The sequence below is a fragment of the Caloenas nicobarica genome, chromosome 12, assembly GCF_036013445.1.
Source record: "Caloenas nicobarica isolate bCalNic1 chromosome 12, bCalNic1.hap1, whole genome shotgun sequence".
NCBI classification, from domain to species: Eukaryota; Metazoa; Chordata; class Aves; order Columbiformes; family Columbidae; genus Caloenas; species Caloenas nicobarica.
In genome coordinates this window covers 678,591-690,192 of record NC_088256.1, presented here as the reverse complement: position 1 = coordinate 690,192, position 11,602 = coordinate 678,591, and the positions used below count along the sequence as shown (strand labels likewise).

General features: G+C 54.3%; 1 protein-coding gene across 1 annotated transcript; it reads right to left on the bottom strand.

The window, feature by feature from the left end:
* Window positions 1–4,084: 4,084 nt before the first annotated feature.
* On the bottom strand, window positions 4,085–10,250 carry LOC135993661 (SUN domain-containing protein 3-like). Its single transcript, XM_065643671.1, has 9 exons — window positions 10,134–10,250; window positions 8,892–8,956; window positions 8,374–8,432; window positions 7,697–7,905; window positions 7,038–7,122; window positions 6,534–6,649; window positions 5,536–5,703; window positions 4,926–5,018; window positions 4,085–4,240 (listed from the first exon to the last, which is right to left on the bottom strand). Exons 1-9 carry the CDS (start codon window positions 10,248–10,250, stop codon window positions 4,085–4,087), a joined length of 1,068 nt encoding a protein of 355 aa, XP_065499743.1.
* Window positions 10,251–11,602: the final 1,352 nt, after the last annotated feature.

The following is an 11,602-nucleotide window of genomic DNA, read 5'->3' as shown; positions in this document are numbered from 1 at the left end:
GGCCCGCTGGAGCAAACGGTTATTGGGAAGGGAAGATGCCTGAAAGTTTGCTTCGTGAATGGGTACAGGCACCTGGAGAGAAGGTCAGCAGCATTCAGCTTGGCATATTTCCCCCATGCAGTAAATAATAGAGTGAGCCTGCCACCAAACTCTTTTAATTCACGCTTCTCTTTAAAAAATCTAAACATTGTTCTGCAGCAAGCAAAACCCCTCAATTACTCCCCCGCAACAGGATGTCACCAAGTGAGGTCACAAAGGGCCCCACTGTGACCCTGCGCCTGGGGAGGGAGGTCAGGGTGTCCCATTGGGAGGCTCAGGGTCAGCTCAGCCCTGGGCACCTGGGTGCTCTCGGGGTGACCTTGGCTAAATTTGAATCCCAGTTTCTTCAAGTTTTACCACCCACTGCTCCCAGCATAGTCTTTAACAGTCCGTTGCACCGCTCGATTTTCCCGGAGGCTGGTGCATGATGGGGATGTGACAGACCCACTCACTGCCGTGCTCCTTGGCCAAGGCGTCTATGAGGAGGTTCCAGAAAGGAGTCCCGCTGTCTGCCTCAGTTCTCTCTGGGCTGCCGTGTCGTCACAGGAGTTGCTTTTCAAGGCCCAGAACAGTGTTGCGGGCAGTGCCGTGGGGCACGGCGTATGTTTCCAGCCATCTGGTGGTGGCTACACCATTGTAAGCACAGAACTCTTGCCGAGGCGGGTTTGTGGCAGTGTGATATAGTCAGTTTGCCAGGCCTCTCCGTATTTACGCTTCAGTCATCGCCCCCCATACCACACAGGCTTTGACCGCTTGGCCTGCTTGATGGTAGTGCGTGTTTCACAATGATGAATAATCTGTGCAACAGCGTCCATGGTCGAGTTCACCCCTCGATCACGAGCCCATCCATATGTTGCATCCCTTCCTCAATGACCTGAGGCACCGTGGGCACAATGGGTCATAAAGAATTCACCTTCATCTTACCAGTGCAAACCTACCTCAGACACTTTAATCTGGGCAGCTCAATCCCCCCGCTGGTGTTCGGATGGGGTTCTTCACTGACCGACTCTCGGGCACATGAGCTTCTACGTGGCGCACTCTCACAGGCAGGTTCTCCAGCCGGGCAGCGATATCTCGCCAGGATTCAGCAGCCCCGATGGGTTGGGCTCTGCGCTGCCAGCGGCTCCGCTTCCATTGCTGTAACCAGCGCCATGGGGCATTTCCCACCATCCACGAGGCAGAGCACAGATGAAGCTTCTTAGATGCTGGGGTCTCTTCAGCCCCTGTCAGGATGGCAGGTACTGGGTCTGGTGGGGCCTCTGCCCCACGGCGGGGGCTGTGGCCCAGGGTACAGCAGGGGCCACAACGGTCGGACACGGTCGGTGGTGGCGGCGAGAAGCCGGATGGCCCATGGCTGCGTTCCAGTGGCACGGCCCGGGATACCGACTGTGTGAGCGGGTGGTGCCACGGAGACGCGGGGTCTGGAACATGGGGGTGGCCGGGGGGACGGGAGGGACGGGGAGGGGGGCAGAGAGGAAGGGGCCCCGGGGCTGGGCCGGGGCTGCTCGAGCTCGGGGCAGGCCTGACGGGCACCATATCAGAGCTCGGCCTGGCCGCCCGCGGAGCCGCCTCCTGCTCACATCACTCTTCACTGCCATTGGTCGGGAGGGCTGTCAGTCTCCCGCCCTGAGGTGATGCTGCCTGGGATTGGCTGCCTGGGCTGTCACTCTGCCCTGGTTCGGGGCCCACCCTACCCTGAGGTGCTGTGTTCTCTGATTGGCTGTCTCGCATTTCCCCCTGGCTCCTCCCATCAAGTGATTGGACAGACTGCTTATCAATCATTTGTGTGCCACTCTCCTGCCAGGTGTGATTGGTGAAGCCAGCACGGCCCGCCCCTGAATGCTGCCCAGCTCCTTCAACTCTCGCCACCTTTCCTGCAGGCCTCAAAGCTTGATTGGCTGGTTACATATCAGTCACATGACTTGCCCCACTTCCTCAAATGTGATTGGCTGTCCTGGGGCTACTGACTCCCCGTAGACTCCTGGTTGGTTGTTGCCAGGCAACGAGCTCCACCTAAAACTGAAACTGTGGGCACTGAACAAAGGCCGTGGGTGATAAAAAACGTTGGGACTCTAAACATGAGGATTTGGGCCCCAAGAAGGAGGCTCTGGGCACTCAAAAGGACGGGCAGATGCTACAGGTGGCGCTTTGGGCCCTGAACATGAGGGGACCCTCTTGGTTCCCACCCGAGCTGGGTTTGGTGCCCGTGACCCCACAGAACAGACACCTCAGCTGTCTGCACCTCTGTCCCCATCTCCCCATGCTCTCCTCCCTCCCAGGCACCTTTCCTACCTCCTCCAGAACCAACCAAGGCCTCTGTCTGTCTCTGTGTTCATGTGGCAAGTGTCACGTCAGAAGCATTGTCCCAGCCAGGTCACTGCATCTCTTCTCCCTCTGCTGCCATCACGACTGTACCAGCTGTCTGATGTGCTTTCTGACCTCATGGACCCTCTCGTCCTGCCTCCCTTCTGCTGTTCAGTCCTGTTCCTGCAAGAGAAGTGACAACGAGTCCGTGTCCCCTCTGTGGCATCTGGACCTTCCAGAGCTGGACGGCTGGTGGGAACTGTCACCATCAGCCAAGACTCTGTGTGAAGTCTCCTCCTGGCACAGGAACAGCTCTGGCTGTGCTTGGTGAGCACCGTGCTGCCCGAAGGAGAACAGCAACACTCGCAGTGACTCCTGGGCAATGGGAAGAGATGATCTGAAGGCAGGTTGGCAGTAGACTCTGAGGCTGTGCCAGGGGTGGCCACATCTGGGTCATTCCAGCAGGATTTTGGAAAGTCCCTTCCCAGCTGTGAGCGCCAGGCCAAGGGCACGGGGTAGAAAAAGCGCCAACCTCTGAGGGCCCCAGTCCCCAAGTGGCCTCTGTCCCCAAATTAATAAAACTTCTAAACAGACTCTCCCTATACCTGAATTATCTTCATTTTTAGAAACAAACGAACAAACAAACAAACAAATGTGTACTTCTGGATGAGGAGGGACCAAGTTCAGGACCAGGACGAGGGGTGCTGCAGGAGCAGGTGTCTCCCAGCACAGACAGGCGGGGTGACCTATTGAACCCACTACCCCTGGGCCCCACCACGGCCCAGTTCAGCAGCCCTGGGCCCAAGGGCTCAGCCCATGGGGAGCCCCACAACCAGGGTCAGAGCGGTTCCTGCTGCTGACCCGGTTCCTGCACCAGCCCCAGTCAGCCCTGGGCCAGAGTGCAGGTATCTGAGCTGGGCTGAGGTGGAAGGGGCTGGAAAACAGCTCATCGGGAGGAGGCGATGGAAGAAGGTGCCGTGTGTGTGGCACTGGGGATGAACTGACACCCTCAGTTTGGTATCTGGATCCGTGCTGGGCTTGCACATGGACTAAGCCCCAGCTCAGAGCACAAAGTGCTGTTGCCAGCCCTGGGTGCCAAGTGCTGTTCCTGCTCTCTCCTCCCTGGTGTGACTCGAGCGCACGACTGCCCTGCCTGCTCCTGCCTTGGGGCTGGGGAACTCGGGGTCAAAAGGAAAGACAGACTGTGTAGTTATGGGATGTCTGAAGTGTCCTGGGATTGCTTTGCTAATCACTCTGTAACGTTTCCTGGGCTATGAAGTCGATGTGTGCCCAGAGAGGCAAATAAGTCCATGAACCAACTTTCCAATTAAGGTTTCCTTCTTACAAAAAAACACACTTCCATTTTCTCATAGGCAACAGACTGAAAGATGGAAGCTGAAGCAGCATGTGCCTCTTGTGAAAACAGGTAACAACAGATGGTTCCGCTCAGTCGATCCTCAGTTGCTTCCTGCACAGTAAACCTCTCCCTTAATTTAATCTTTGGTGTATAGGAAAGGCCTTGCTGATGTTCCTGTGTAGGCAGCAAGCATGTGGATGTCAGGCTTTCTGCAGATTTGTGGCTGAGTTTTCCTGTTTCTTTTAATAAGGACAATCTTTCTGTGTACTCCTCAAGTCTCCCATAAGCTGGTGGTTCGAGAGAAGGACAGGGAGCTGCAGTTAGCTCAGGGAGGACCAGTCAGCATCACAGGCAAAGCAGACTGCAATTCGACTTTGGTCAAAATTAATGGAATTTATTGACAGATGAAACTGGAACTTCTCCCCCGTCTTTGGGTGGATCACCGTGCACCCTGAACCGATACAGGCAGGTGTGGTCCGGGTGGCCCCAGTTGCTCAGCACTTGCAGCTGGATGTAATTCATGACCCCAGGCAGCTCATTCTGAAATGACAAGAAGAAATGAGTCACCTTTTCCTCTCTAGCACGTGACCACTGACAGAAGTGCCGCAGTGACAGCTTCGTTCAATAGCTTCCTTCCAGCTGCCCCGCAAGGCCTTTTGACCTGTCGTGGTCGAGACATTCTTATCTTGCTCTACGTCATTGGGCCATAAGAACAGCAAAGGAAGAAGCAGCTACCAGATGCCTCAACAAATACACTGGAAAGATCTCGCCTGCTTTGGGGCACAGGCTTCCACAGTCAGAAGACCCAATGTTGGTGTCAGTAAAATGTCTTGTTGCCTTCTCTAGAAAGCCATGGAAACAGAATGGCATTCCTATCACTACTCACTGCCAGCACCAACAGAATCCTCAGGAAGTCCAATATTACTGGTCTTTAACTGGCAGACCAGCAGTCGTGCATCCTACGGGATGTGGCTGCTTTTCTGCGCTTGGGGTCCAGACAGTCAAGCTGATTCCAGCTTCAACTGTGGCACTTCTAAGTGCTGAAGTTTAAACCCACAATGAAAGAGAAGAGTGGCACTCAAGCAATTTAAAGCAGAAGAAAGGCTAGTGTGGGACATGCTCAAGGACAGGGCTGCCTGTAGAACTTTGGCTGGGCACCCCATCCCCATCCAGCCCCGCATTTCTCCTCCTCTCCTACAGTTCTCCTCCCTCTTTGTCCCCATACCTTCAGCTGGAAGGTCTGACTGGGATTCAGCGCTGCCAGGAAAGTGAACTGTCCCAGGAACGTTCCCTGCTCCTCGTGTTCTTCCTTGAAGCCCTACAGAAAGACAGCGGTGGAGAAAACAAGAGCGTCTGGTATCACCATGGGAAGCCTGAACTTCAGTCGGTGAAGTACAGGGTTAATTCCGCTACGTAGTCCAAGGACAATGAGCACAATGAAAAGACAAGAAGCTGCAGGTGGGCAGCATGTCACACTTGCCTACTCAACGAGTCCAAGCTGCCAGTCAGAAAAGGAGCAGACGCTCCCAGTGAGAGGGAGGAAACCTGAGGATCACAAATGCCACTGGGATTGGAAGCCAAGAAGGTCTAGGACCATGCACTGTCCAGCTCCTTTTCCCTGTGGCTCCTAAAGCAGCATCTTGCCCCAGAAGTTTCCTTTCCAGTGATACATTGAATATAAGAAGAATACAATGGGAAGGAAGCAACTCCAAGGAGCCTGTTTGTTCTGAGAGCCAGGAGGAAGCTTCAGGCCACTGGACTCTTTGACCCATCTTCCCTCCCTGCTAAAAAATGCTGTGCAAGCCCCTGCCCCTCACCCCAGAGAAATCACTTACATAGACAGCAAAGTCCTTTGGAGCTGCAGAGATACTTTCTCCATGGAAAGCTGTCCCTGAGACATGGTCCATGGTGACTGCTCTGGCAATGACTGGCCCAGACAGCTTGATGAACACATGTCCCTGACTTCCTGGGAAAGGCCAGCAGTTTCCAGGATGATTTTCTGGCTGAAAGGAGAAGAAACTACATTGACATGGAGAAGGTTGCCCTGGCTCTCATTCCTGCCACGAGCATCAGAGGATTAAGAAATCATTTGGCCAATCAGTTCTACTCTGAACCACAGCCAGTGCCTGCAGTCAGACCATGTGGATACGGATCTGAGGAACAGTTGTGAGAATTCACATATCAAAAGACCCATTCAGCACAGAAGCACTTAAATGGCTGGGAGCTGGGTGTGCTAGTTGTAGAACTTTACCGCCGTCTCCTGGTCCAGAGCCGTCACCGAGAACAAGCCAGGGACCGTGTGGCTGAAAGGCCCCTGCCCAGAGCAGGTGGCAGCTCCGGGCCCCCCGGATGAACCTTTCCTGTCAGGGGAAGCACTCGCTCCCTCTCAGCCACTCCCAGCTCCTTCCACTGGCACCAGCCAGCTCTTCAGGTTGCGCAGGCAGCCCCGGAGCAGGGCCAGGATGGCTTGAGAGCCCAACGTGGGGCCCTCCAGCAGTGCAGGCTCTCAGCACCCGCTGGTGCTCACCAAGAGCACATCCCAGAGCTCTGCAGGCACCTCTGCCATTCTCCTTCCGTGCTGTACTGACACTTTGCACAGCGACTGGGCAGACACAGAGTGCAGGAGCAGCCTGGCCTGGTAGAAGCTCCCGTGGAGAACCTAGGGCTCTCTGGGAGAGGAAATAGCAGGGAGACACAGGAGGAGAGTAGGTCCATGTGAGAAGGAGGCAGGAGAAGAAGCTTCGAGGAGCAAAGACAGGGGGAAAGGCAACTCTGAGCGGCATGTGTGGTTCATTCTCCCGACCTTTGTTTTACTGCTTCTTGGTGCTCCTACCTCCAGAATAAGCTCAGGGGACCTCATATAATGCATCACCGGCAGGGAATACAGGAAGACTTTAGCTGTGGCATTCCGGAGGGATGGAGAAGTCCTGGAATGAATGACAGCAGCCCCTGGAAATTAAAACATGAGCATAATCATCAGGCAGTGTCAGGAGGAATATTGCACTGTTAACTTGAAAAAGGCTTCTCAACAGTCATCCACGTCCCACAGTGGGTTCCCCTCTGTCTTATTGGCACAACCCCTCTGGAACACACAGCAGGGAGTCATCGAACTGTCGTATGGGGCCACGGAAAAAGGCAGGAATGTGAGCTAGGCTTTCTGTGCTTCCCATGGGGTCTGGCCCGTTACAGGCTCTGTCAGCGGGGGCGCTTCTAGGGCACGAGGTGACCCTTGACTTCTCGCCCCTTCTCTCCTACCCCTGGGCACGTTCCAATGCCCATCTTGTCAATCTGGAAGGAAGTGCTTTGGAACTGGTTTGTTTGTACAATGTCACAGCACCTGCTGATTTCAGGGCGTAATCAGGCATCGGGACCTGGATTTCTTCCAGCTTCTCCATGGCTTGATTGATGATCTCCTGAATAGCCTGGGAAGGAACACAAAGGAGAGCGCTTGTTGGAAGGAAAAGGAACGGGGCAAGCAGCTCCCCTGCAAGGCCAGCCAAGGTGAAAGAGGACAAGGCCCATCTCAGATGGAAGTAACGCCCAAATTGCCTGGAAGCCTCCCAAGTTTGCTCTGCTGTGATTGACGGGGATCAGAACTGGGGGCTGCTCACTCCAGTGCCTTGAATGCTGGAGCTGCAGGAAGGAGCTTTTCCTGTGGAGAGGCTCCAGGCCAGGCAGGACGGACAGGCAAGCCTGCTGGGCATGAGATGGAACTGGCTTAACTCTGCAGTGCTGAGACCATTCTTTCTTTCCAGTCCTCCCCTGAGGAGGATCCAAGATCTGGATGCAGAGGAAGGAACGACTCAAACAGCTGTCATTCCTGTCACGCTTTCTCTTCCCCATAAGGAAGTGTGGAGCAACAGGAAAAGGAAGCGTGGCCATGACAGCACTTGTTCCAGCAGCACCAGCCTCTTGGCTGTGAAAGGGAATGGAGTAGGATATGTGCCGGAGGGAGGATAAAACCCCTGAGTAGATTCTTCTGCCTTGTGCCCTTACCCGTCCGGTATAGCCTGGCAGCTTTGCCTGGTTCAAGCCTTCCTGGAGAGCCCGATCCGCGACATCTTTTGTGCTCCAGCGCAGATGATAAAGCTGTTCCTGGAGCTTACGGAGCTGGTCCGGCAGGGACAGGGTTTCACTCAGCACTTCTAACTCTGCTGTGGTTCTCCAGAGGCTTTCTGTGCCAACTCGTCCCACGTGGTAAACACCTGTCAGACACACACCAGAACTTAGAACTAGGTCTAAGGCTGGGTTATGCCTTGGGCTGCCCGCTCCCCTTTCCACGTCTGTCCAAAGTGGCATAGTTCTCTCCCCTCTTGTTGTCTTTGACAGTGGCCAACATGGCATACAGGCTCCACAATAGATGGACATTCCCTGCCCTGGACTGTGCTCCTTGTCCTGCAGAAGATTCTCAGCCCCCTGGGGCAGGAGAGCTCAGCCATGGCCTCTCCCTCAGCTGAAGAGAACTGGCTTAGCCCTCCTGGGGAAGGCAAGCCACCCCTTCCTCACCCCCACACCCATCCTGCTGGAGCAGGGAGACTGGCACAGCATTGTTGGGGACTTTCTGCTCTTAGCTGAGCTCCTCTGGTCACAGCGGGGGAAGCGGACCAGGGCAAGATGGACCCCGAGTACCTCCTAAAGCACCATCCTCAGGTCGGAGCTCTGCAGATACTCACCGAAAGAGAACAGACCAAAAAGCAGCACGAGCATCATTGCCTTCAGTGCCTTCATCATCCTGCAAGGAGGAAAAGGCTGGTGAAGCTGGCAGTTCCCGTGCGGATCAGCAGCAGACTGGAGAGCAGCAGCAGGGACTGCAGCCCTTGAGCCTGGCATTCCTGGCGTGTGCGTTGGCTTGGTCCTGCACCAGCCTGAGTCACTGCTGGAGTTGTCACCAGCTGCACCAGTGGGGGATTTGTCATGGCAGCGATTGTTTCGTTAGGGACAAAGGGCTCAAGATTGTCTCCAGACTAAGAGCAGGAGTTGCAACAAAATCTGTGGCCACACTTCACATCTGTGAGGCTGGAGAGGGATTCTTTGGAAATGGAAGAGGCACAACAAACACCTGTTTCTCCTGCCCAGCATCTGATCGGCACTTGTGCTGATTCTGTTCTCCTCCCCCTCCCAAGAGAAGGTTCAGCCTGTGCCCCTACAGTTCAACAGCTGCCAGGTGGGGGGTGTGTGTCTCCCCTCTCACAGCATTTCTTTAGCAGCCGGGTTACCTCTGGCCCTTCTCTTGGCATAGCTGGCGACAAATGCAGACTGGGGAAAGAGGGAGGGAGGGCTGAATGTGAATGCGTGCTGGCAAGCAACGGGCAACCAAGAAAGCCCCAAAGAAACACTCTGCTGGCTGGGCCCTGCTGCCCTGAGCCTGATCTGCCAAGACACAGCACACAGCGCTCTGCAAGGTGGAAATTCCTCCTGCCTGTTCCAGGAGGCTCTCAAAAGCTTCACAGCATACACTTCATCAGGAATAAACAATCCCCTTTTATTCTCCTAGAGAACTCCTTGTACCCTTCAGAGGATCATGTTCCCCTTTCCTAAGGCAGAGCCCTGGTGAGGAACTGCCCGGGTTTCCGAAAGAAACCTCCTCTGTCAGGAACACAAATCAAATCCACGGCCAACAGAGGAAATGCTGGTGTCCTTCTGGTCCAAGTGGAGAGGAAAACCAAGCAGGCTCAGGGACATAACCCACCCTGCAGAGCACAATACAGGACTGAGCTCTCACAATTACTACGGCAGGCTGTATCTGGGCCACTGCTTGGGACTCCATCCATGCGATCCAAAATAGACCTGTTCCTCATTCTGCAGAGATCAAAGGCTTTCTGGGCCTCACCCTTGCATTCATGAGGAGACTGAAAGGCGGCTGCTGCCTTCCATCAGCTCCAGATCGAGCTCTCAGGCTGACCTCATGTTCCTCTCCTGTCCACCCTCCACCCACCCCAGCTGACGAGGTGGAAAAAAATCACCTGGGGAAAGGGGAGGAGGATTTTTCAAACATACCCGTTCAGACCCTTAACCTTCTCTGTCTGTTTCTTGGTACCTGCTGAGGTGCAGGTAACAAGCATCTTGCTTGCTCAGCAGCGAGCCAAAAACTCTGCGACCTCAGTTCCCTCAAGATCGAGAGTGACAAAGGCGCAGGGAGACCCCTGGTCTTATACCCTGCTGTGCCCACCTCAGCACTGATGCTGCTTTGTGACATCAACGGCAGTGGGTGATGCCACAATGGAAGAGGCTGCGCCACGTTTGGAGGCAAAGTCCAGCCTGACAGGAGCGGGTTTTGCAGTCCTCTCCACAAGGGAAGGAATCCTTCACCATAGAAAGACGGGAAAAGTACAGGAACATGTTACTTCAGAAAACAGACTCTGTCAACCACTCTTCCTCTTACTTACCAAAGTTCAGACAGTGTTAGAAAACAACAACAGAAAAGCATCATCACTAAGGCAGTGATGTTCTCTGCTGATTTGCTGCCGCTGACATCTTGAAAACAGCACAAGGTCTCTTGTTCTTCAGTGCAGAGCACGTAGGTTGGAATTGGAGCTGCATAGGAAACCATATTCGGCCAGTATATTTGAGTACATCAGGACAAGTTCAGTTCACATAACTGCTGCCATAACTACACCCAGCTCTGCTGTCTGCAGAAGCAGATCAGCTCCTAAATGATCCCCAGCCCTACAGACACAGATCTTCCCCAGGGCAGTGCTCAGGAAATACCAGGACACAGGGACACCTGGTCATTCAGCTTAAGCTGCTGGGGATGATAGAGGTAAATCAGACGAGAGAGAAGACAGAGGAGCCGAGAGAGAAAGACACACATGGGGAAAAGGCTGGAGAGATGGAGAGATCAAGACAAATAGGGACGAGGAGCCGTGACAAGACAGGGAGGAAGAAAGAAGAGGATCGAGGAACAGGATGGGGGATGGGGAGGAGAAGAAGAAGGAAGGTTGGGTAGAGAAAGACAGGGACAAGGAGGGGTGTGTACAGATGGAGAAAAGGAAGGTCAGAGAGCAGAACAAAGGGACTGAGAAATAAAGCGAAGGTAAGATGGGGATGGAGAGACTGACAAAGGGAGAGAACCCACAGTGAGCTGGAGGAAGAGAAAAGGAGGGTTGAGGAGCTGGAAAGAGGAAGAGAGGAGAAACAGAAGGCAGAGCCAGCTGGACAGGGGTCTATTGCCAGAAGAAATGGGACAGGTAGCGGGGAAGAATAAAGAGAAAAGATGGGGACAGACAGCAGGACAAAGGGACAGTGTGAGGGATTAACAGCACGGACTCGCAGTGCGGGTGAACCAAGAGACACTTACATTTATATTTAGCAGCTGTTGAACACGCATTTAACTTTCTGCTGTAATTGGCTTACGGCAGCTGTCCACGCGCTCAAAGTTATCTTATGATTGGTCTGCTTAATCTTTCACACGCTCCGGCAGTTTGGCTGACACATTGTAAATATCTTTTCTTGTAGAAAACCATTCTGGTTTGTCACTCTATTTTGGTCAAGGTTGTTCCAGTAAGTCAGGATGACTGTCTGTAAGATACTCCACAAGAGTGAGAGGATAAAAGGCGCAGGGAAGACGATCGAGGTGGAGAAAGAAGCAGCAGTTAGAGAACGATGAAGGGAAGAGGAAGGAAGCGGAGGGAAGGGAAGGGAAGGGAAGGGAAGGGAAGGGAAGGGAAGGGAAGGGAAGTGCTGGGCTGGGGGCTGCTCAGCCTTGGGGCAGCTCCATGGGCGCCACGGCAAAGCTCCGCCTGGCCACCCACAGAGCCACCGCCTTCTCAGCTCCACTGCCATTGGTCGGGAGGGCTGTCAGTCTCCTCCCCTGAGGTGATCCTGGATCTGATTGGCTGCCTTAGGGGTCACGCCCCCCCCCCCACAGTGCCCGCCCCACCCCGAGGTAATGTCTCCTGTGAT